General features: G+C 38.0%; 1 protein-coding gene across 10 annotated transcripts in view; it reads left to right on the forward strand.

Moving 5' to 3' along the window:
- The window catches only part of S100PBP (S100P binding protein), a 47,511-nt gene that overhangs the window by 12,900 nt on the left and 9,360 nt on the right, over window positions 1-25,251 (forward strand). For 2 of the 10 annotated variants that reach the window (XM_034648626.1, XM_034648632.1), the window contains exons 2-4: window positions 6,735-7,549; window positions 8,164-8,252; window positions 9,767-9,870. In XM_034648626.1, coding sequence (XP_034504517.1) covers window positions 6,737-7,549; window positions 8,164-8,252; window positions 9,767-9,870 — 1,006 coding nt within the window. In that variant the 5' untranslated portion in view covers window positions 6,735-6,736. The other 8 variants (XR_004622214.1, XM_034648616.1, XM_011228261.3 and 5 more) reach the window with 8 other exon arrangements.

Genomic DNA, 25,251 nt, shown 5'->3' on the forward strand with positions numbered 1-25,251 from the left:
GCTAGGCGGTACGGAGGGCGGGGTTGCGGCGTCTGCGCGGGGCACAACCCCCTGAGGGGCGGGGCGGCTTCCTGCCAATCACTGTCTGTTTGCCCTCCCCCTCGCGCTGGCCTGGCTGCCTCGGGGTGGGGGAGGTCGGGGAGGGGGCGATAAAATGGCGCAGGGGGCGGAGTGAGGCGCAGTCGTTCGCCCAGGCTTCGGCCTCGCTTCCGGAGGTGAAGAGCGGGAGGGATGAGGGGGTCTGCGTTCCCGGCCGGAAGGGGGATGGGGGCGCCTGTTGCTTCTCTAGGGGGCCATACATGCCCGTCCCCCCCGTCGAAGGGTTGGGAGGCCTTCGCCCTGCTGGGAGAGGGCTGGTTGTCGTTCCTGAGGTGATGGCGGCGGGAGGGGGAGTGTCCCTGCGCCCCACCCCCACGTCGGCGGGCGGTAGATGCTCCTCACCCTGCTGCGGAAGAGGGAGGCCGTCGGGTCACCTGTGAGGCGGGGAGCTCTGTCAGTCTCCCTGCCCAGTAGGGGTGGGGGAGGATGGGTGTGTTAGGTGGGTTGGGGGTACCGCTGCCTCTGCCCCACTTGGGGGGGAGGCTGTTGCTAGGGAAGATCTTCCCGCCGCGCCTTGCGGGTGGGGGAGGGAGAGGATGACCCACCCCTCGGGCTGGCTGGGCCTCGGTCCTACCGAGGTGCGGGTGTGGGTGTGGGTGGCTACCCTCCAGGTGAGCGGTGCACCGCGCAGGTCTGCTGAGGGGTCGGTTTGGCCCCTTGCGGGGGGAGGGGCGGGGAGCCAGTCCGCGCTTCTCCCGCCTTCCGCGGGGAGGCGGGAATTCTCGGTGTTTTCGGGGGAGGGAGGAGGGCAGTGCGAAGGCCCAGCCCCGAGGGCGATGCCGTGCTGAGGCCGTCGCACTTCTGGGGGAGAACAGGGGGCAGCCCAAGCAGTAGTCTACGAACTACCTGCTTCCTCCTGGCTCTCGGGACTGGAGGTGCCACCAGTTCCTTCCTGGGCGGGAGGGAAGGCAGCTGGCATCGCAGGATGGGCCCCGGAGAGGGGAAAGAAGTGATTGAATTGCCTACCTGCTGATCTCCAATTTCTTGTGGGTTTGTTAGAGGCTGCAAGCTTTAGCTATCCTGTCTAAATTATCTTTTTTTTTTTTTAAATATTTTATTTGTTTATTTGACAGAGATAGAGACAGCCAGCGAGAGAGGGAACACAAGCAGGGGGAGTGGGAGAGGAAGAAGCAGGCTCATAGCAGAGGAGCCTGACGTGGGGCTCGATCCCATAACGCCGGGATCACGCCCTGAGCCAAAGGCAGACGCTTAACCGCTGTGCCACCCAGGCGCCCCCTGTCTAAATTATCTTAAAAATATTTTCTTTTTAAAAAGAAACCTGTTGCTGCAGCTTAGTAATAGTTTCTGTGCCCCTGTGGGATGAGAATCCTGGAATCCATATCTAGTGAAATGTTAACCTAAAACAGATTTCCAGCCCTGGGTTGTTTTTCTGTCCTACAGTATTTCCATTTACTTCAAAGGAAGTTGCAGAATTCTTACAGATAATTTCAGTTCACTTTGATTTTAACTGTTATGCCCATTTTATGGAGTGATAAAGCCTAGAGAGGGCCTTTTGTGCTGTGTGCTGCACACCTATTGCCTATGGGGAAGGTTGGAAATCAAAGGCCTGTCCCTTGGAAATAATCTTTGCCCTTGGCCATGCCTATCAGATCTAGCTTGGTAATGGCCTTGGTTTTAGAACCTTGAAAGAGGATAATATGGGGTTGTGTCTGGTGTTGCAATTTTAGTGGCCTGAATAAAAATAAGGCTTTGTGCTCTAAGGCAATAGGTTTTCTTAGGTACGATAAAAATAGCAAGGGAACCAGTTTCTGAGGTTGCAGCTAGGTGGTTAGAGAACAGAGCGAGGGGGTGGTAAACTGAAGTGTGAAGAAGGGGGTGGACAGGTGAGAGAGATGGGGAAGGACAGAATAGGGTCACAGGAGGGATGGGGAACCAGAGGAATTATGAGATAGACTTGGGAGATGGGGAAAATATTCTTCCCTTAAAGATAAAGAGATTCTCATTTTAGGTGGAACTTACAGAGCAAGTGCCAAGAAAAGCAGTTAATGGTAGAATGGCAGACAGAGAAGTGCTAAGTGAATGTCTTTTGGACATTCACTTTAGACCTTAATTTTATCTGAGATTTCCTCCCTCTTGCAAATTCATAAAATATCAACTTTAATTAGTATAGGGTTTTTAGGTTTGGAGTGCTTTCATAAACATCGCCTCATTTGATCCTCATGTTTGAAGTTAACGGCGTATAATTGTATCCCCCATTTTTCAGATAAATGTTATCTGAATTGAGGTTCAGAGACTTTAAGTGACTTGTGAGGTCTCTGAATTTTAGTTCAGTTGCTCTATACAGGATACTTCAGTAACCATTAATTTGAAGGATTTGCCTGATATTTCAGATGTCCACGCAGCATGGTCTTTAATTAATTCAGCGGACGCTCCGTTAAACTAGAAGAGATTTGAGTATACTAGATAATTTCTTAACAAGCAAGGACCTAGGGGATGTTCTCAACTAGATTAGCATTCTTTCCTACCATTCCTAGGCTTTGTTAAGACTCTTAGGAGTCAGGGAGGTGATGATGGGATGAAATAGAAACTATAGCCACTACTTACCGAGCTTTTCCATCGTGCTTGTTGGTAGTACTTGATGTGCATTATGTTCATGGTCTCCTTTAATTCTGGCAACAACACTATGAGGTAGCGACTGTGATGGTCTCTGTTGTGTAGGAGAGGACATTTGAAACTACAGAATGTAGTCATTGTCTTTCTCTACTGACTTCTTAATTTAAAAATATTTTTATTATTAAATATTTTAAGCGTATAAAATTTATAGGAAGTAACAATGATGTCATTATGCACGGCATTCAGCTTTATTTTATCGATGTAGGCAGGCTGAATCCGAGGACTCAGAGGGGGTCTTTTTCTGTGTCAAAGTAAATAAATAAAATCTTTAAAAACAAAACAAAACAACAGAATAATCTGGTAAAGTGGGGGAGTGGATGGGATAACGTTTGCTATGGGTTGGTAGTTGTTGGGGCTGTGGTGGGTATGTGAGGGCTTCTTATACTGTTGTTATTTTTGTGTGTGTTGTAAGTTATGTGTAATAAAAAGCATTTTTTAAAATGAGGAAATAAAATTGTAGAGAGAATGACTTGTGCAAGTTAAAATTATATATATGTACGTGTATATACATATATACACATGTGTATATACATATACATACATGTACATATATCACACACATATATACATACATATACATGTACTTATGTGTGTGTGTATGTGTGTGTGTATATATATATATATATAGTATTATTTTGCGTGCTTTCGCTCCTAAACACCCTGGAACATTCTCTGAAAGAAGCTCAGAAGAGCGAGCTCTGTGTCTGTGGATGTCATGTGGTATAGGGATTGATGCTTTCAGTTGTTGTGAAGGATATTGGTCCTGTGTGTGCACAGTCAAGTTTCCAAGTAATGATGTTTTTCTTCCAGTGAGATGTGGCCACATTCATGGGTATTTCTCATGTTCTATTCTACCTGGGAAGTCAAGGGAAGCCTGTGTGTAATAAAGTGGTTTAAATTATTTTTGCCAAGGGATCAAAAGCCCTCTTCAGTATCTTTATCTTTCATAGTATATTAGAGAGTGTGCTGAAATTAGGAAGACTCCGCCATTTGTTGACCCACCCTGGGCAAATCTATGACGGGTAGCAGAAAAGACATTACCTTTGGAATTAGACCTGCGTCTAGATCCTTGTCCTAGCATTATTAGGTCTGTGTGCTTGGTTAAGTTACTTAACGCCTCTCACGTTAGTTCCCAAGAGTGAACATTTATTGAACTCTTCATTTGGTCATGCCAGCTGTTTGAACTAGACCCTTTGGAAGCAGTTTGAGTGAGAGTGGAGATAGTGGCTGAGAAAGGGCATCTCAGAAATATAGCTGCTTACCCTCAGTTCCTGTGATACTTGTGCTTGACATCTACAAACTTTAAGTAAACTTTTTCTTACTGCAGCCTAAAGAAACAATATAAAATAACCCAATCACTCGGCAGAGAAAATTACTTTTCTCTTCACTGCTTCAATGCCTGCAGTGCCTGGAACTTTCTCATAACAATGCTGGAATATTGGTAAAATAAGATAAAAAGTCTTAGCAGCCCTAAGTTTAAATAAAACAGAAAGCTTAGTTTATTTGGCAGGGTCTATGTTACAGAGTTATGTTGAGAAGTTAAATTAGAAGTTTTAAAATATGTTTCACAGTGCCTGGCTTGTAATTGGTACTTAGTATTTCTTGCTATCACATCATTTATGAGTAAATTTAACTAAGCTTCTTCTTTTTAAAAAATTTTATCTCCCCCCCCCGTTTTACTGAGATACAATTGATAGAGTGTATTAGTTTAAGGCGTATGATGTAATGATAAATGTACATATTACTAAATGATTACCACAATAAGGATAGTTCACATGTATCACCTCACATAGTTACAATTTTTTTCTCATGATGAGAACTTTTAAAACCTACTCTCTTAGCAACTTTCAAATATAAAATACAGTATTGTTAATATAGTCACCATGTTGTACATTATGTAAACCCATTCTAACTCTAAATTCTGTAATCCTCTCCTTTCCTTCTCTTTTTCTAGTACTTTATTGTCCATACCATTTTATATTTTCTCATATTGGTGCATAACTTTCAATTTATCTCCCTAAGAGGATTATACATTTTTTTTTTTTAAGCAGGTTCCACGCCCAGCGTGGAGTCCAATGTGGGGCTCAAACTCACGACCGTGAGATCAAGACCTGAGCCAAAATCAAGAGTTGGATACTTAACTGACTGAGCCACCCAGGTGCCCGAATTATACATTCTTTAAGGATGGAAACCATATGTTTATTTTTTAGCAAGTCATATAGAAACATGTTACCTTTCTCAGTGCTTTGTGATGATAGTTGCTCAGAAAATATTTTCTGAAAGAATGCGTGAACTAAAGCTAAAATTCAAGATGTGGAAGGAAAGTGGGGTGGGGGGGAAATTCACAGTTAGAAGGCTAATGAGGAATTTTCCAAATTATTGACTTCAGTGTTTAAGCATTTCTTACAGCTTCTCAGATGTTGACATGATCTGTGAAATATACGTTTTTATCACCTTATCTAGAAAATAGTTGGGTCCATCACTGACTGTTTAAAAGCTAGGTTTTAATTATATAAGCAATATACAAATATTCAAGTAGAAAAGTGGAATGACACTGAAGTCTTCCCTTGACGTCTCTCAGTTTGCTTATAGGTTATAACAGTCATCAGTTTTGTGTTTATATTTTTCTGGACCTGTTCTTTGCATTTATATATAAATTGAAAATGAGACTTTGGCATGTGTGATCATGATTAACTTATAGATCTTGGTGGAATCTTAGACGTTGCCTCATACCCCTTCTCCATTCTGTCCCCATTTTATAAATGAGGAAACAAGTCCAAATGGTTAAGTGCCTTATCCAAATTATTACAGCTGGTTAGTGACAGAACCAGGACTACAAGCAAGGTCTCAGTATTCTCAAGCCAGTATTCATCTTACTGGAGCAAATGATATTCTTAAGAAAGTACAAAATTGTTGGGAGGAACAAAACTAGTTCCTTAGTTGCATAATTTTTCCTCTAAAGGTTTTTCTTTGATGTTCTTGACTCAGAATCCAACTTTCCGGTATTTAAAAAAAAATCAAGATCAAAATTAATAGATGGAGCACCTTAAAGCATAATACACTTGACTTTGTAATTAGCAGAGTTGAAAGTGATGAGAAGATCCTCTAATTTTCTTTGTGCCTGCAGGAAGGTGGGAGTCAATCATTTTGACAAGTCTCCTGAAAGGAACAGCTAGCGGGAGCTGAAACCTTTTTCCATTTGGTCTCGTGGCAAAGAGATCACACCAGCAGCTCCACACAGTATGGAAGACAATTCTTATAATCTTAAAGTTGTTTTTTTTTTTTAATTTCAGAAGTTATACATTTGTTTTTTTTAAAGTATAAACTGTGAGAATCCAAACATTTCACATAATACATACTTGCTTTATTTGTATGTTGTGGATATCATTCCATGATAGTATATACTGATCCGCTTCATTATGTTTTTAAATAGTTGTAAAGTATTCCATAGAATGAATGTACCATGATTTCACTGAGCAGTTCTGGTGATGCACATTCAGGTTGTCTCCAATATTTGGCTATTTTGAATAATGCTGCTTTGAACATCCTTATAAATGTATCCATGTGCATTTGGATAGGTACTGCTGCAGGAAATATTCACAGAATTGAAATTGTGGGATCAAATGGTATTGCAAATTGCTCTCTACAAAATATTGTGCTGACTTACACTCTTATACTGATGGTGTGTGAGGATGCTTGTTTCCTCTGTCCTTATCAACTTAGATATTATGGCATCTTAATTTTCACTAGAAAATTATGTCAGAAATTTTCAAAATTCAGAATTTCAAAATTTTCAAAATTTCATACAAAAAAAAGTATGTCACTGTTATAATGTTTATTTCCATGATTCTGGTAAGGTTAAATATCTTAAAATTATTTCTAATGTTATAAGTCACAGTGCAAAGAATTCGAAATATCAGGACACCACCGCTGTAGAACAGAAAGAAGTTGATATAGGGGTACTTCCTGTTCCTCAGGGAAATTGCCTCTTATTTTTCTAGATATGACGTGCTCACTAGTGCCCTCTGAACGGTCTTCTGGATCTTCTCTCTTGCCTAAAGACAATGCACCATTTTCTTGGGGTTCCTTGGATGAAGATGGATTGGATGACTCCTTACTAGATCTGTCTGAGGGAGAAGAGGATGATGGCCATTTCAGTTTCACAGAGGAAGATATTCAGGAGCTCTTGAAGGATGATGACTTTAAAGATGATAGCAGGAGTGTTGAGAAGGGAGGGCAAGGGAGTCAGATTCTATTTGACACTTCCCAAGAGAAAAATTCATTGTGCAGCTTGGGACCAGTAGCTGAGACCCCTGGCCTCTTAAAACTACCTCAACTAAGTACATCAGTTGGTCATGGACCAACTCCTACTAAACCATTAAACAGACACTTTGCACTAGAAAAAAATCTTATAAAAATAACAGTTGTTACACCATTTGATCCAACAGTTTGTGATGCTGTGCTCGATAAGGACAAGACCGATTCATCCAAAGATACCGAAAAACCCTCGTCCCTTGGGGAAGAGATGAGAAAAGATGGTCTTAGCCCAAATGAGAGCAAACTCTGCACTGAGTCTGAAGGGATCAGTCCCAGTCATTCTGCTTGGGATGTGCCTCCACTCTCTTCTCCTTCAGACAATGACTTTGAACAAACTGTGTCTGATAAAAATATACCAGACAGTAAGAGACCTACACCTGTATTATCTCAGATCTTGGACCACTCAGAGACTCCTAACACGGGGTCATCCTGGAAAAATGAATTACATAAGTCAAATTGTGAAGTGAGGTTTCCGGTTGTTTCCAGTTCATCAAACAAAGTAAGTATATTTTTTCAAGATAAAGAGAAAAATTATTTTCATTCAGAAGCTGTATAGCAGAGCTTTGTATTCATCAAACAAATTGGGATTTGAATCCTAACTAGAACTGTGCCCTTGGAAAATTATTTAGCCTCTCTTTTTCCTCCTGTTTCTTATCTATGAATTGTACTGAATAATACTTCACAGTACAGTAAGGATTAATGAAATAATGTATATATAGGAACTGGTATATAATATTAAATTACTTCTTATTGAATAATTAAGATAGTGATGCTTTTACTATTATTTTTACTTTCTTTGGGTTTTAGCTTAAGTCTCAATCTTTGGTTGCCATGAGATACAGCACCTGATCAGCCACTGAAAAGCTGAAAAATCTTGGGCAATTTACCTAACCGTTTTGAGCCTGATTCCATCTATCAAATGGGCATACCACTTAGGGTTTCTTTCTTTTCCTTAAAAGTACAGTCACAGTCTCATTTAAAGTATCTGTCATAGTGCCTGGTACACAGGAGGGTTCGGGAATATGCCTCTGTAGCCTTTATTAAAAATATGTCCATAAATAGTGTTTTCAGCTTTTTCCCTATAATTGTCTTTCCTTCTGCTCTGAACGAAAGCAGGATGTTCTTAACAAGGATTCGGGGAAGCTGAAAGTCAATGAGAGAAGACTAGGCAAAGTCATTCCTGTTCTTCAAGCCAAAAGAAGGTAACAGTATGATAATATACTGGTTTCTTTGGTTTTCTTCAATTTCTTTCTTCCCCTCCTCAGTTCCCCCTTAGTGTGGAGTAAAGCTATGCACCAGGTGTAAGCATACGTTCAAGTTCCGGGACCGGTAACATGTAGCTGTGTGACCTTGGGCAAGTCAAATGATCTGGGACTTCAGTTTATTTGTCAACAAAATGAGGCTAATGATGCCTTCTCTGCTGCCGCACAAGGTTATTTTGGGAGTAAAAAAGACCTATTAGTGAAAACACTATATAAATGTAAGATTTCTTTTCCTGTGCATCGGCAAGCCTGGTCACAGATATGACAGGAGGTTAGAATAATTTTAACACAAATATTAAAATACAATTATATAGAAAATCCTTTTTGTCATCTCTCCCAACTTGAATGCAGCTGTCCTTGGGGAAAAATTCTAGTGGAGGTTACAGATTTGGGTCACCTTTTCAATCTATTCTCTTGTTGCCAGGAGATGGCAGTGTCTCTACATGGGCCTTCTCAATTAGCAAAGCCATTTTTTAGGTTGAGTCAGATTGGCTTCCTTACAGTGAGATTAAAAAAATTTTTTTGATTACACAGATACTAAAATTTTTCTGCTTTAAATTTTTTATTTTTAAAATTTATTTTTATATATTTTTTAAGCTTTTATTTATTTATTCGACAGAGAGAGAAAGAGCACGAGTGCACAAGCAGGGGGAGCGGCAGTCAGAGGGAGAGGGAGAAGCCGACTCGCCGCTGAGCAGGGAGCCCAACGAAGGGCTCCATCCCAGGACTCTGGGATCATGACCCAAGCCAAAGGCAGATGGTTAACTGACTGAGCCACCCAGGTGCCTCACTGCTTTAAATTTTTTTTAATATATTAAAAATAAGGCGAAAGTCTCCTTTGACTACTATCCCTAACTCCAGTTTTTTGGTTTTTTGTTTTGTTGCATAATTGAGGGTAACTTTATGGCTTAGTTACAGTGGAAATTATACTAACGAGCCAAGTCAGGCTACTTGAGACAGTTAATGTACTTATTATCTCAATATTCTCATCCACTGACTCTGCAATTATCAGTGCAGTCAGGATGAGCAAGGGCCAGACATTGTTCTTGCCAAGGTCACCAGTGTTATAATTGCCACATCCAGCTGGTTCTTTTTGGTCTTTATCTCATACAGTTTTTCTGTGGCTCTATCAAGTTAGCTATGTCCTGATTAACCTTGAATTACTCAACAAGTGCTTTCTTTCTCTAGGGACTGGGGAATCTTTACTTTCTTACGCCTTATTAACAGGAGTTTGTATCTATTTCTCATCTTCCTTTTTTTCTTACTTCCATACTTGATTTCAGCTTTATACTACGTGACTAATACTGTCTTCTGTCACTGGATCTTTAAAGAGTATTTTGCTTCCAAAAGTTAGTTATTCTTACTGATCAGCAATATTTGACTTCTCTCTACAAAGCACTATACTCATGGTTCTAATGGACTGTTTTTCCTCCTTCTGGTTTGCTTTGTTCAAGGACTAATGTTCCGACGTCTTCACAATCAGATCTAGAAAAGCAGAAGGAAAGTTATCTCAAGGAAGTCATTGCTCATATAGAACACCCGAAGGACACTAACCAAGGTAACATGGTAGCCAAAGAGTGGCATGTAAAAGATGTGATGGGATTTTTTTTTTTTCCGGTGTAGTACAGATTAAACTGGGAGATTATTTTGAGTTTTCTCAAATTGATGAGAGAGGTAACTTTCTTACCCAAAGATTTTTACTTGAAGGGATTGCCTAACCAAATAAGATCCTAAGTGGTTTGGCTAGCCAGTATTAGAGCGGAATCCAAGGAGACTCATAGCAGTATATGAAGAGTGCCTCCCCCATTGTCGAGGTCTGTAACCAGACCCTTAGTCTTTAGATAGGGAATTTTTTGTTTGAAAAATGAAGTGGATGACCAGGGGCTGCTTAGTAATCATTAGTTTTTTATATAGAATTATTTCTTTTCCCTATTTCCTTTAGCATTTAAGTGTAAAAAGCAAGCATTTCAAATACCTTTCTGCATCTTTATATTTGAATAAAAGCTCTTAAAAGGTTTTGACTACCGTCCAAATTCTTCAAGCTGAGTTCTCCCTGGTTCCCTAAAAACTCTTACAAACCAAAGTGACGATTCTTTCTCCAGCCCTGGAGAGATTATTGTCTCTGTTATTATGCATCCTGGACTAGTAGCTGTTGGGAAGACTCTTAAAGGGAGCGGAACTTGTGGGCTATAATGAAGGTGCTAAGATTAGAGAGGTACTGATAAAAAGATTCCTTCTCAAAAAGATTGCTCCATATTCTGTCGTCTTCAGCTTCTTTGTTCATTTAGCAAACCTTTCTCAACTACTTTCAGTGGTTTGAAGGTTAGGGATTGGAAATGTACGGAGGACCAAAGTAGGGTCCTGGCTCTCTAGGAATTGATAGCTTAGAGAAGGAAGAGATAATTACACCACAATATTGATTAGAATATAGCTAATCAATAGAGATATAATTCTAATAGAATTATGTATAAAGTGCACGAGGAGCAAGGAAGGAGCACTTCTGTTTGTGTTTGGGAAAAGTGGAAGATGGGGAAGACGATGCCCTAGGTAGGCTCCATGGGGAAGATAATTCTGTTACTTGAAGATCTGTCATAAATCACTAGGAAGAGTTTTAGGGGAGCTTTTGGCTAAAGAGGAGACTCCCCTTTCTTTACGAATCTTTAATTATTTAGTAGTTTTAGAAATACATCGGCCAGAAGAATTTTTTATTCCAGGTCCTTTTATTTTTTAGTCAAAGATTTCATTAAACATTCAAGTGCTACTTGTACTGATTGCTCAGCCCTCTGCTTGTGAGCTGTCTTTGTTTGAACTATTTTAAAGGTCTGGTGGAACTAGAGACACTCCTCTCCCACTTGCCTGGACCCCCTTCAACCGGGTCATTGATTGGAGGGGTAGATTAAAAGAAGTTTGTATATATTTAACCTCTGTGGAAGAGACTTGAACATTGCTTTTCCCTCTGTGAAGTGACTTTCTTATGTCCTAGGCAATTCAGACTGATGATATCCAATTATATTTTCCTTTCTCATTTGGGGCATTTAGAAAAGCAAATTTCGCAAGAAAAGCAGTGAGCAGCTGCTCATGTTTGTAGCATCTTTTCCAGTCTCTTTCCCATTCAGCAGTCCCTCTCCCACTTTATCACAATCTATACCCCACGAGGAACAACTAGAATAATGCATATAGAGGAAAGACAGCATACTTCGGTAGTTGGGAAAGTAAAGTGTAGTCTAGAGGTAGCCTCTGGTTTCGTACCCTAGGTCCACGCTTACTTGCTGTGTGACCTTGAGCCAATAAAAACTCAGTTTTCTCATGTGCAAAATGTGTTTAATAATGAGGTTTAGCATATATGAAAATTTAAGTACAAATGTAAAGCATAGAACAGTACCTAGCCATAGCCACCGACATTTATTGAATACTTGATATTATTCGTAAGAAAGGGTATCCTTTCAAACTGAAGTTTTTATAGGTAGAATAGTATGATGTCAGGTGTTTGTTTTCAAATCTTGAAGAAAAAAAAAAAAGCCAAAACCCTGGAAAATTAAAGGAAACAGCTTTAACAAAATGTTGGCGAATGAAGCTGAGTGATAGTGTCGGTTCATTATGTTAGTTTCTACTTTGTGTGTATTTGAAAAAATATCCATAGTAAGAAGTTATTTTTTTTTAAAGTGCATCTTTTAGGGGGTTCCTTTTTGACATCTAAGAATTGTCAATGTCACCAGTTATTCTAAAAATTTTACAGGCCTCCAGTGCTTGCTTCTGCTTTCTGGGAACCCAGTGTGATACAGTGTTCTTGTGTTCCTTCCCACTGCCCGCTATTCGTGCATCCAGAGTTTAAAGATTATATATCGCAGAGGAGTGTGGGGGGGACATATTTCTTTGCTCCTCTATTTATATATGAAGTAAAGAGCAGCCAGAAGCAAACAGAGGAAGCATATAGTGCCTCCTGTCCTTTTTGATACGTGTAGTGCTGTGTTACCTTGGAAAAGTATAACTGTTCAAGTTCTTTATTAGATACAGAGAAATTAAAATTAGTAGATTCAAATGTAGTTCCTGCCAATTCAGTTTGAATCCTTTCCATTGGGTTCATCATCTTTCACTTAATCAATAATGTGTATGTTATTGGTACAGAATATGATAATGTAAATCATCCTTCAACTTCAATTTTCTAGTATGATCTCTTTTTAGTTTAATGGCACATGAGTCTCTAATAGCATTTAGAAAGAAATACCAGCAGCTTCTTCCTGATGTTCCAGCTCATGGAAAACTTTATATGGAATTATAAGTTCTTAGAGTAGAAAAGGATCATTAAGATCTTCTCTTTAATCTCCTAACATATAAATCTGTTCTATATATCTTTGCCAAATGACCATTCAGCCTTTGCTTAGAATTCTAATAATGCAAAACTCATTAAATCATGAAGCAGGCCATACATTGCATAAAAAATTCTAATTCTTAAAAAAGTTATTCTTTACATTGAGCCAAACTCTGCTTCCCTGTAGTTTCCAGTGCTAGTTTCTAGTTCTGCCCTCTGGGATCACAAAAAATAATTATTACCTTCCAAATACTTAATGTATTCTAAGGACCTTTTCATGTTAAATATCTCAAGATTTTTAATGATTACAAAGTATTATATAATTTATTATTCCATCTTGGATAATTAAGTTGTGCCCATTTTCATTAGTAATGCTGCAGTGAACATTCTGGTCAATAAATATTTATGTACAACTCTTATTTCTATAGGATGAATACCTAGAAGTGGAATTGCTGGGTAAAGTATATAAATATTTTAAAAACCTCTGTTACATGTTACCAGATTGTCCTGCCCCCCAAAATTGTATTAACTTTTATTGTCACCAACTTGATAGGTAAATTTTAACATATTTTGTTTTAATAATTAGTGAGGTTAAATATTTTTTATGTTTTTTGGAAATATATATTTAATTGTAATTTTTAAAAATCATCTAATATCTAATTTATATTCCAGTTTCCCCAGTTGTCCCAAAAATGTTTTCTTGTAAATTGTTCAAACAGGATCTAATCAAGGTTCACGTGTTTAATTATTGTCTCCTTAGTCTCTCTTAATCTAGGTCACTTGTTTTGTAGATTGTCTCACATTCTGATTTGTGTCTGATTGTTTCCCTGTGGTGTCATTTAACTTGTTCCTCTATCCCCCTGTATTTCCTATAAACTGGAAGTTGGATCTAGAGGAGGGATTAGACTCAGAGAAAGCATTTTTGGCTGGTATAATTCCTAGGTACTGTTGTATATTCATCCTGTATCAGATTAGGGGGCCATGTAATGACGGGTGTTCAAATAGTGATGCTGTTTGATTACTTTGTTAAACTGTTAACTGCCATGGAGCGCCTGGGTGGCTCAATCAGTTAAGCATCTATCTTTGGCTCAAGTCATGACCCTAGGGTCCTGGGATTTAGCGCCTTGTCCAGCTCCCTGCTCAATGGGGAGCCTGCTTCTCCCTCCTCCTCTGCCTGCCACTTCCCCTGCTTGTGTTCTCTTGCTTGCTCATTCTCTCTGTCAAATAAATAAATAAAATCTTTAAAAAAATAAAGTGTTAATTGCCACATCTCCATTGTAAGGCACATTTTCCCCTTTGTAATTAGTAAGTCATCTGTGGGGTGTTGCTTCAGTATCATTTGAATATCCTGTTCCACAGCAGTTGTTACTTATTTTATCATTCATTGATGATCCTTACCTAAATCAGCTACTATACAGAGAGCTGTATAGAAAGTGGTCATTTTCTAAATATGTCATTTCTTTTACAATGATTACCTACCATTCTTCTATGAAGATTTTTTTAGTATCACTATTACCTCATAGATTTTTAAAAATTAATGTGTTATAGTTGATAATAGTCATTATTTTATTGATGCTCTTTTTGTCTCCAGTTTGACCAATGAGAACTCCTTCCTTCGGGTGGGTTCCTTTGTCTACTGACGTGATCCCATTAATCTTTTTTTTTTTCTTAATTGTGGTAGCAAAATAACATAAAATTCACCAATTAAATCATTTTTAAGTGTGCAGTTCAGTTGTGTTAAGTTTATTCACATTAACTTGCAAATCTCAAACTCTATGCAAACCATTAAAAAACAACTAGCCTTTTTCCCTTCCCAGTAGTCCCTGGTAACCACCATGCTACTTTCTGTTTCTATGAATCTGCCTATTTTAGATCCCTCAAATAAGTGGAATCAAACAGTATTTTTCTTTTTGTGATGGGCTTATTTCATTTAGCATAATGTCCTTAAGGTTCATCTGTGTTGTAGCATGTGCCAGAATTTCTTTCCTTTTTATGGCTGAGTAATATCCCATTATATGTATATACCAGTTTGTTTATCCATGTATCCTTCAGTGGACATTTGAGTTGCTTCCACCTCTTGGCTGTTGTGAATGATACTCCTATGAATGTGGGTGCACACCTGCTAGAGATATCTATCTCCTCAAGACCCTGTTTTCAGGTCTTTTGGATATGTACCCCGAAGTATTGTAGTTCTACTTTGAATTTTTTGAGGAACCTCTTTACTGTTTGACACAGTGGTTGTACTATTTTACAACCCCACTGGTAGTCTACAAGCGTTCCAGTTTCTCTACATCCCCACCAACACTTGTTATTTTCTGTTTTCTGGTAATAGTTGCCCTAAGTGGTTGTTATATCCATAATTGTTGGTATTACAGCCAAGTAAATATCACTCACTGCGAAGTCAGATAGTATCCTGTGGTTTCATTTTCTTGAATCATTCGTTTTTCTGGAGTGGTTAATTACTTCACTTATATTTTAAACTACGAATTAATTTATTCTTAATTTTTTCTTTACAAATGCATCTTTTATCCTTATCTATGTTGTCTGTGTGTCTGTGTCATGGCCCTCCCCCCAAATGGTCAGACATACCCAGTAATCTATCAATTCCTTTAAAAATTTTTTTCTGGAGACCTTCCTAGAGCCTTGTGTTCTGCTCCAATCTGTACCGCTTGTTCTCTAGCCTTGCTGCAGCACTATCATCCTAGTGTTTCCCTTTGCTGCCCTCCTGGATCCCCCTTTCTTCCTCTTGATCTGTTTTAATGGAGCACACTCTTTGAGAATTTCTAAGAAAGTGTGATAGATAAATTTGGGCGGCCCTTCCGTATCTGAAAACATCTTTATCTTCATACTTGGTTGGTAGTTTGGTATAGAATTCTAAATTCAAACTCATTTTTCCTCAGAATTTTGAAGGCATACATCTAATGTTCTTGTTAAACAAGTCTGTTATTAATTTAATTTTTATTCCTTTTAATGTAACCTGTCTTTTTCTCTCTGGAAGTTCTTAGTCTTCTCTTTATCCATTATTTTATGCAAATTATTCCACTGGCTGGGACATTTTCTTCTTATTGACTTCTTTACTTTCATATTCACATTTCTGATTTCTAAGAGTTTTTTTCCTGTTTTGTTCCCTTTGCATATTATGTTCTTATTTTGTGAACTAATTGCTTATCTCAAGATTTTCTCTCTCTCTCTTTTTAAAAAAGATTTTATTTATTTATTTATTTGGGGGGTGGTGGAGAGAGCTCACAAGAGTAGGGGGGAGAAGTAGGCTCCATGCTGAGCAGGGAGCCTGATGCGGGACTCGATCCCAGGACACTGAGATCATGACCTGAGTCGAAGGCAGTCGCTTAATCAACTGAGTCACCCAGGTGCCCCGATTTTCTTCTTTTTTGAGTAATAATTCAAATACAGTAAACTACACAAAGTTAACATATACAACTTGTTGAGTTTTGATATTTCTATTCACCCATGAAACTCACTGCAATTGAGATAAATATACCACACCACAAAGTTTCTTTCTGCCTCTTTGTAATTCCTCCTTTCTGCCTTTCCTTGCCTCTTCAATTCCCAGGCAACCACTGATCTGCTGTCACTATAGTTTGTAATTTCTAGAACTTTATGTCAATGGAATCATACAGTATATATAGTAGCTTCTTTCTCAAAGCATAATTATTTTGAAATTCATTTTGTAGATAGTTTACTCCTTTTTGTTGCTGAGTAGTATTCCATTATAGAAATATACGACAATTTGTTTACCCATTCATCTATTGATGGGCATTTGGGTTGTTTCCAAATTTTGGCTATTACAAATAAAGCTGTTAAGAATATTCATGTACAAATCTTTGTATGGATATGCTTTCACTTTTCTTGAGTAAAAATCCAGGGGTAAAATGACTGAGACATATAGTAGATGTATGTTTAATTTATTAAGAAACTACCAAACTCTGGGGCACCCGGGTGGCTAAATCAGTTAAACCTCCAACTCTTGATTTCAGCTCAGGTCACTATCTCAGGGTTGTGAGATTGAGTCCTGTGTTGGGCTCCGTGCTCAGTGGGGAGTGATTGAAATTTTCTCCCTCTGCCCCTCCCCCCACTCATGCATGCTCTCTTTCTTTCTCAAATAAATAAATCTTTAAAAAAAAAAAACACCCAAACCACCAAACTTTTCCAAAGTGATTGTACTATTTTATATTCTCACCAGCAGTGTATGAATTCCAAATGCTCCCATCCTTAAAAAGGATTGTTCGTTGCCAGTGTGTAGAAATTCAGGTGATTTTTGTACATTGACCTTATATTCTGCAGCCTTGCTAACAAATTCATTTGTTAGTTTTGGTACCTTTTTTTGTAGATCACATCAGTTTCTATATCTATGATCATGTCATCAGCAAATAAACACATTTTTACTTGTTCCTTTCCAATTTGGATACCTTTTATTTACTTTTTGCCATATTGCACTGGCTTGAACCTCCAGTACAATGTTGAATACAAGTAATACAAGTAACTTGTTCCTGATCTTAGGAGGAAAGCATTTAGTCTTTCACTACTATGTTAACTATTATGTTAGCTGTATCTCCTAGATACCTTTTATCAACTTTACAATGTTCTCTCCTACTTAAAGCTTGTTGAGAGTTTCATTAGAAATGGATGTTGGATTTTGTCAAATACTTTATGCATCTGTTGAGATGATCGTACAGTGTTACTGTGTTTTTTAAAGTCCATTAATTAGAGAGGGGCGCCTGGGTGGCACAGCGGTTAAGCGTCTGCCTTCGGCTCAGGGCGTGATCCCGGCATTACGGGATCGAGCCCCACATCAGGCTCCTCCGCTATGAGCCTGCTTCTTTCTCTCCCACTCCCCCTGCTTGTGTTCCCTCTCTCGCTGGCTGTCTCTATCTCTGTTGAATAAATAAATAAAATCTTTTTAAAAAAAAGTCCATTAATTAGAGAATTATATTATTTGATTTTCCAGTGTTAAGCCAGTCTAGCATTTCTGATCCTAATGCATTCTGCACTTGGTCTTAAAGTATTATCCTTGTAAAGTAATAGCATTGGGTTGATGTGCTAAAATTTTATTATGCATTTTTGCATCTGCCTTAATAAGGGATATTGGTCTATACTTGTAATTTCTTGATCTGGTCTTGGTATCAGAGTAATGTTGGCCTCACAGGATGAATGGGGAAGTATTTCTACCTCTTCAAATTTTCTGGAAGAGTTTGTATAGAATTGGTATCTCTTTTGGGGTAAGCTTTGATAGTCTTTCAAGGAATTTGACCATTTCATCTAAGTTGTTAAATTTATTAGCATGAAGTTAATAACATTTCCTTATTAGCCTTTTATTTATTTATGTTTATTTGTTTATTTTAAAGATTTTTATTTATTTATTTAGAGAGAACCAGCATGCAAGCAGGGAGGGGGGAAAGGGAGGAGAGAATCCCAGTAGACTCTGCTCTGAGCACAGAGCCCGATGGGGTCAGGGAAGCTCAATCTCATGACCCCAAGATCATGACCTCAGCCGAAATCAAGAGTCAGATGATTAACGGACTGAGCCACCCAGGTGCCCTGCCTTTTATATAGTATTCTGTAGTGATGTCATCTTTCCCATTCTTGGTATCGGTAATTTGTGTTTTCTTTCTTCTAATCAGTCTGGCTAAAAGTTTATGAACACTATGATGTGATACTTTCTTAAAAAAGAACCCAGCTTTTGTTTTACTGATTTTTCTCTATTTTTCTATTTTCTATTTCATTGATTTCCATTCTGATATTTATTATGTCCTTTTCTCTGCTTACTTCAAGTTTCATTTGCTTTTTTTCTAATTTCTTTAGATGGTTGCTGAGACCATTTATTTTGAGACCTTTCTTTTGTAATTTAGTAAGGGACGTTAGGAGTAAGAGAAGGTAAATTCATGCAGTCAATCTCTGTTTCTCTGAATGTATGCCTTGACCTTTTTTGAAAATCAACTTTACTGAGGTATACTTTACATGCAATAAAATGTACCCATTTTAAGGGTACATTTTGCTGAGCTTTGACAAATTTATGCACGTGAAATCATCACAACAATCAGGATTGATAGAACATTCTGGCTATCCCCAAAATTTCCCTTGTGCTCCATCTTAGTCATTCTGTCCCTGCCCGGCTCCTGCACTGGGAAAGCATGATTTCTTTTTGGTCACTATAATTAGATTTGTCTTTTCTAGAGTTTCATATAAATGGAATCATGCAATATGTGTCCTTTTGTGTTTGGCTTCTTTTACTTGGAATAATTTTTACACATTTATCCATGTTGTTATGTGTATCAGTAGTTCTGTAGTTTACTGCTGAATTTTTCCTTGTATTAATATACTATAGTTTAGTCACTTTTTGAAAGACATTTGTGCTTCTGGTCTTCGGCTGTTATGAATAAAGCATCTATGAACATTCATATATGGGTTTTTGTATGGATGTGTGTTTTCATTTCTCTAAGGTAAATAATTAGAAGAGTGGAATTGCTGAGTCATATAGTGTTTGTATAATTTTCCCAAAGTGATCATACTATTTATTGTGAGTTTTCTATTGCAGAGGCTTAGGTTCTTTCTTATATAAGCATATCTAGTTACTCTGGCACCATTTGTTGAAAAAATTATCCTTTCCATGGGTTTCTGAATTCTCTATTCTGTTCCATTGATATACGTGTCTATTCTTATACCAATTTTATACTGTCTTGATCACTATAACTGTATAGCAAGTCTTGAAATTATTTGGATTTCTATAATTTTTTAAAAAAATTAACGTCAGCTTGCCAGTTTGTTCAAAAACACCTGTTGGGTATTTCACTGGGATTGTGTTGAATCTGTAATAGATCCGTTTGGGGAGAACTGACATCGTAACAATACCGAGCCTTCTAATCTGTGAACAGGATATATTTCTCCATTTATTCATGGCCTCATTAATTTCTGTCAGTAACATCTTGTAGTTTTTATTGTACAGATCTTGCGCATATTTTGTTAAATTCATTCATCAGTATCTCAGTGCTTTTTTATAATTTAAGGAGCGGTCACCACCATCTGTCACCATACAATATTATTAAAATATTATTTACAATATTCTGTATGCTGTACTTTTCATCTCCATGACTTATTTATAACTGGAAGTTTGTACCTCTTAATTTCCTTTATCTATTTCACCCATTCCCCCACCCACCTTTCTGCTGGCAACCAACGGTTTGTTCTCTGTGTTTAAGAGTCTGTTTGAGCCTTTTTTGTTTTTTTGTTCATTTGTTTTTTTAGATTCCACATATAAGTGAACTCATATGATATTTGTCCTCTGACTTATTTCGCTTAGTGTTATACCACCTAGACCCATCCATGTTGTTGCAAATGATAAGAACTCATTCTTTTTTATGGTCGACTAATATCCTAGTGGGTGTGTGTGTGTGTGTGTATCACATCTTCTTTATCCATTCATCTATTATAGACAGATTGCTTCCATATCTTGGCTATTTAAATAATGTTACAGTAAACATAGGGGTGCATATATATTTTCAAATTAGTGTTTTCGCTTTCGTTAGGTAAATACCCATGAGTGGAATTAGGGATCACATGGTATGTCAGTTTTTAATTTTTTTTGAGGAACCTCCAATACCGTTTTCCATCACGGCTGCACTAGTTTACATTCCCAGCAACAGTCCACAAAGGTTCCCTTTTTTCCACATCCTCACCAATACTTGTTATTTCTTTGTTGTTTTGATACTAGACATTCTGACTGGTGTGAGGTGGTATCTCATTGTGGTTTTGATACTTTTGGTAACGTTTTAATAAATCCTTTAGAATTTTCTGTCTTAACATGATACTATCTCCAAATAAGGACAGTTTATGTCTTCCTTTCCAATCTATAGGCCTTTTGTTTCTTTTTCATGCCTTGCTGCACTGGCTACCACCTCTAGTACATTAAGTATGATTAGCTGTAGTTTTATCAAAGATACCCTTTATCAGGTTTGAAGAAGTTCCCCTTCTGTTGATATTTGGGTTGAGGAAGTTCCCCTTCTGTTTTTAGTTTGGTGAGAGTTTTTTATCATGAATGAGTGGTGAATTTTGTCAATTGAATTTTCTGCATTTATTTAGAAGGTCATATGGTATTTCGACTTATTCTGTAATGTGTTGTGTTACATTTATTGATTTTTGACTTTTAGGCTAACTTGCATTCTTCAGATAAACTCACTGGCCTTAATGAATTATCCTTAATTAAGTTTGCTAGTATTTTTAGGAGTTTTTATGTCTTGTTTATAAGGAGTTTCGGTTTTTAGTTTTTCTTGTATTGTCCTCTAAGTATCATGGTGTAGTACTGGCTTCATAAAATGAGTAGGGAAGTGTTGTTTCAGTTTATGTAGGACTGGTATTATTTCTTCCTTTAAATGTTTGCTAGAATTTATCAGTGAAGCCATCTAACCCTGGAGGTTTTTTTCAGAATTTCTTTATCTTTGAGTACATTTCAGTAATTTGTGTCTTAAAAGGAATTTGCCCATTTTATCTAAGTTTATTATTTTATTGCATAAAATTATTCATAATGTTCCTTTATTATTCTTTTAATTACTGTAGGATCTGTAGTGATGGTCACTGTTTCATTTCTTATATTGGTAATTTGTCTTTTTTTCTTGGAAAATCTAGTTAAAGGTTTATCAATTTTACTGATTTTTTGCTCCCAAAGCAAATTTCTGGTTTCATATTTCTATATTGTTTTTGGCTGTTACATTCTTATTTTTTTCTCCACTTTGTTATTGCTTTTCTTCTACTTACTTTGGGTTTAATTTGCTCTTCTAGTTTTGTAATGTGGAAGGTTAGATCACTGATCTGAGATCTTTCTATTTTCTGTAATCATTTTTTTTTAAAGATTTTATTTTGAGAGAGAGAATGAGAGAGCAAGCGAGCATGGAGGGGGCAGAAGAAGCAGACTCCCTGCTGAATTGGGCCCCCCCCCCAATGCAGGGCTCATCATGACCTGAACCAAAGGCAGATGCTTAACCAACTGAGCCACCCAGGCGCACCTTCTGTAAGCATTTAAAGCCATGGGTTTTCCTTTAAGTGCTGATTAGTGCTATCCCACAGATTTTGATATATTTTCATTTTCATTTGGCTCAAAGCAATTTTTATTTCCCTTATGATTACTTCTTTATTTATTTAGAAGTGTTATTTAGAAGTGTGTTACTTAGGGGTGCCTGGGTGACTCAGTTGGTTAAGCATCTGCCCTCAGCTCAGGTCATGATCCCCAGAGTCCTGGGATCAAGCCCTGCGTCAGGCAGGCACTCTGCTCAGCGGGGAGCCTGCTTCTCCCTCTCCCTCTGCCTGATGCTCCCCCTGCTTGTGCTCTCTCGCTCGCTATCTCTCTCTCTCTCTTTGTCAAATAAATAAATAAATAAATAATTTTATTTTAAAAAAAGGTATGTTACTTAATTTCCAAATATTTGGGAGTTTTCATCTGTCTTCTTCTTATCTCTAGCTTAATTCTATTGTGGTCAGAGAATCTTCTCAGTATGAGTTCAATTCTTTTAAATATACTGAGACTTATTTTTATAGACCAGCATATGGTCTGTTTGGTGAATGTTCCATGTGCACTTGAAAGTGTATATTCTGATGTTGGTGGAGTGTTCTATACATTTCAGTGAGGTTTTGTAGGTTGCTGGTGGTGTTCAATTCTATATCCTTACAGATTTTCTAACTAAAAGAGGAGTGTTCATATCTCCAACTCTAATTGTGGATTTTCCTGTTTCTCCTTCACTTCTGTCACTTTTTGCCTCTTGTATTTTGAAACTCTGCTATCGGATGCATACACTTTTAGGGATATCATATCCTCTTGATAAATTGACTCCTTTTATCATTATGAACTTTTTTTTACTCTTAGTAACATTCAGTATTTACATTCTTAGTAATATTCTCTTTGGAAGTCTACTTTGTTTCATATTTATGTAGCCATTCCATTTTGTATTTATGTAGCCATGCACACTAGTCTGTGCATGATACAATTTTTAAAATCTCGTTACTTTTAATCTATCCATATCTTTGTGTTCTAAAGTGGGTGTCTTGGGGCACCTGGGTGGCCCAGTTGGTTAAGTGTGACCCTTGATTTCAGCTGAGGTCATGATCTCAGGGTTGTGAGATGGCGTTTCTCCTGGGGATCAGGTGCTGGGTGTGGAGCCTGCTTAAAATTTTCTCTCCCTCTTTCTCTCCCTTTGCCCCTCCCACCTCCCTCTCTAAAAAAAATAAAATAAAGTGGATGTCTTGTAGACGCTATATAATTGAGTCCAGCTTTTCTTTTTTCCAGTTTTACAGTCTCAGTCTTTTAATTTGAGTGTTAGTTCAGTCAGCATGGCTGATTTTAAATCAACCTTCTTATTACTTGTTTTCTATTTGTTTATCTGTTCTTTGTGTCTTCTTTCATCTTTTCCTGGCCTTTTTTTTTTTTTTAAGTATTGTTTAGTATTGCATTTTATCTCCATGCTTGATTTATTACCTGTACCTCTGCTTTATTTTTAGAGGTTGTTCTAGGGTAGTAGTTCTCAAAAGCTTTTGGTCTCAGAACCCATTTACACTCTTACAAATTCAGGACCCCAAAGTTTTTTTTTTTTTTTTAAAGATTTTATTTATTTATTCAACAGAGATAGAGACAGCCAGCGAGAGAGGGAACACAAGCAGGGGGAGTGGGAGAGGAAGAAGCAGGCTCATAGCAGAAGAGCCTGATGTGGGGCTCGATCCCATAACGCCGGGATCACGCCCTGAGCCGAAGGCAGACGCTTAACCGCTGTGCCACCCAGGCGCCCCCCAAAGTTTTTGTTAATGTGGGTTACATCTATGTATACTCAATCATTTTAGAAGTTAGAGCTGGAAAATTACTTAAATATTTATTAATATATTTAAAAATAAACTCAGTGCAAGTTAACATAATAATGTTATTAAAAATAACTTTTTTTAAAAAAAGTAATCTCTACATGCAACATGGGGCTTGAACTCACGACCCAGAGATCAAGAGTGGCAGGCTCCACTGACTGATCCAGCCAGGCACCTCTAAATATATCTTTTTTTTAGAGGAGGGGAGGAGCAGAGGGAGAGAATCCTAAGCAGGCTTTACGCCCAGTGCAGAGCCTGACACAGGGCTGCATCTCACAACCTTGAGATCATGACCTGAGCAGAAATCAAGAGTCCATCCCTTAACTGACTGAACCACCCAGGTGCCCCTAAAAATAACTTTTTTTTTTTTTAAGATTTTATTTATTTATTTGACAGAGAGAGAGACAGCCAGCGAGAGAGGGAACACAAGCAGGGGGAATGGGAGAGGAAGAAGCAGGCTCATAGCAGAGGAGCCCGATGTGGGGCTCGATCCCAGAACGCCAGGATCACGCCCTGAGCCGAAGGCAGACGCTTAACAACTGTGCCACCCAGGCGCCCCTAAAAATAACTTTTTAAAAACAAAACCAAAAATTTAGGGAGAAGAATGGCATTGATTTACATTTTTGCAAATCTCTTTTAATTCCTGGCTTAACAGAAGACTGCTAGATTCTCATATGTGGTTCTGTACTCTGTATCATGTCATATAGCCTCTTGAGAATTCCATTACACTGGAGAGAATGCAAGTGGAAAGGACAAATAACATCATTGTGTTCTTGTGAAAATAACTGTGACCTTGTAAAGGCTCAGAAGGGTGTGGAGGGACTCCCAGGGACTCTTGGACACACCTTGAGAACTACAATTCTGTTGTTTATAATATGGATCTTTAACCCACCAGTCCACCTTCAAATAATACACCAGTTAATATATAATGTAAGGCCCTAATAGCAATATACTTCCAAATCTCCATTCTGGTGTTTTTTTTTTTTAAGTTTATTTATTTATTTAAGTAATCTCTACACTCAGTGTGGGGCTCGAACTCACGATCCCAAGATCAAGAGTCGCATGCTCTTCCAACTGAACCAGCCAGGCGCCCCCCCTTCTGTTTTTTCTGCTATTATTTTTATACGTTTTACATATACATATGTTTAATCCTTCAGCACATTAAACAGTTACCTTTTAAAGACTTTTTTAAATGAGGAAAAGTCTTTTATATTTACTCACATATTTACCATTTTCAGTGCTCTTGAGTCTTCTCTGTTATTTTCCTTTTTCCTGAAGAATTTTTAGTTTCTTATAGTGAAAGTCTGCTGGCGATAAGGTCTCTGCTTTTGTTTTATTTACAAAGTGTTTGTTTTGCCTTCATTTTAAACTTTTTATTTTGAGAAGTTGTAGACTCAGAGACTTACAAGAAGTTTCCAGATTCACCTCAGTTGTTTCCCTTCTCCCAGGAATCAGGATTCTGAGCAGTTTGAAACAGTTGTTTCGTATATTTTGCCCAGTTTCTAGTTGCTTACAGTGGGCGGTAAGCCCATTCAACACGCCTAGAAGTAGAAACCTCTGCTTTGATCGTTCATGGAGATCACAAGCAGCAAAGGTTATTACATGCTGCTTCTGCACTTGGCATTACTATTGAGGACTTTCATATGTCACTCAGTAGCCCCCATCTAATACATCACTTCAAAAATGAGCTGTATAGTATATATAATACTGCCTGTTTCTTTCTTCTGTTTTCTGCCCTGTCTGTGAGGGAAACCAGTCAGATTTGCACTAGATCATCTC

Source organism: Ailuropoda melanoleuca, chromosome 2 (genome assembly GCF_002007445.2).
Source record: "Ailuropoda melanoleuca isolate Jingjing chromosome 2, ASM200744v2, whole genome shotgun sequence".
NCBI classification, from domain to species: Eukaryota; Metazoa; Chordata; class Mammalia; order Carnivora; family Ursidae; genus Ailuropoda; species Ailuropoda melanoleuca.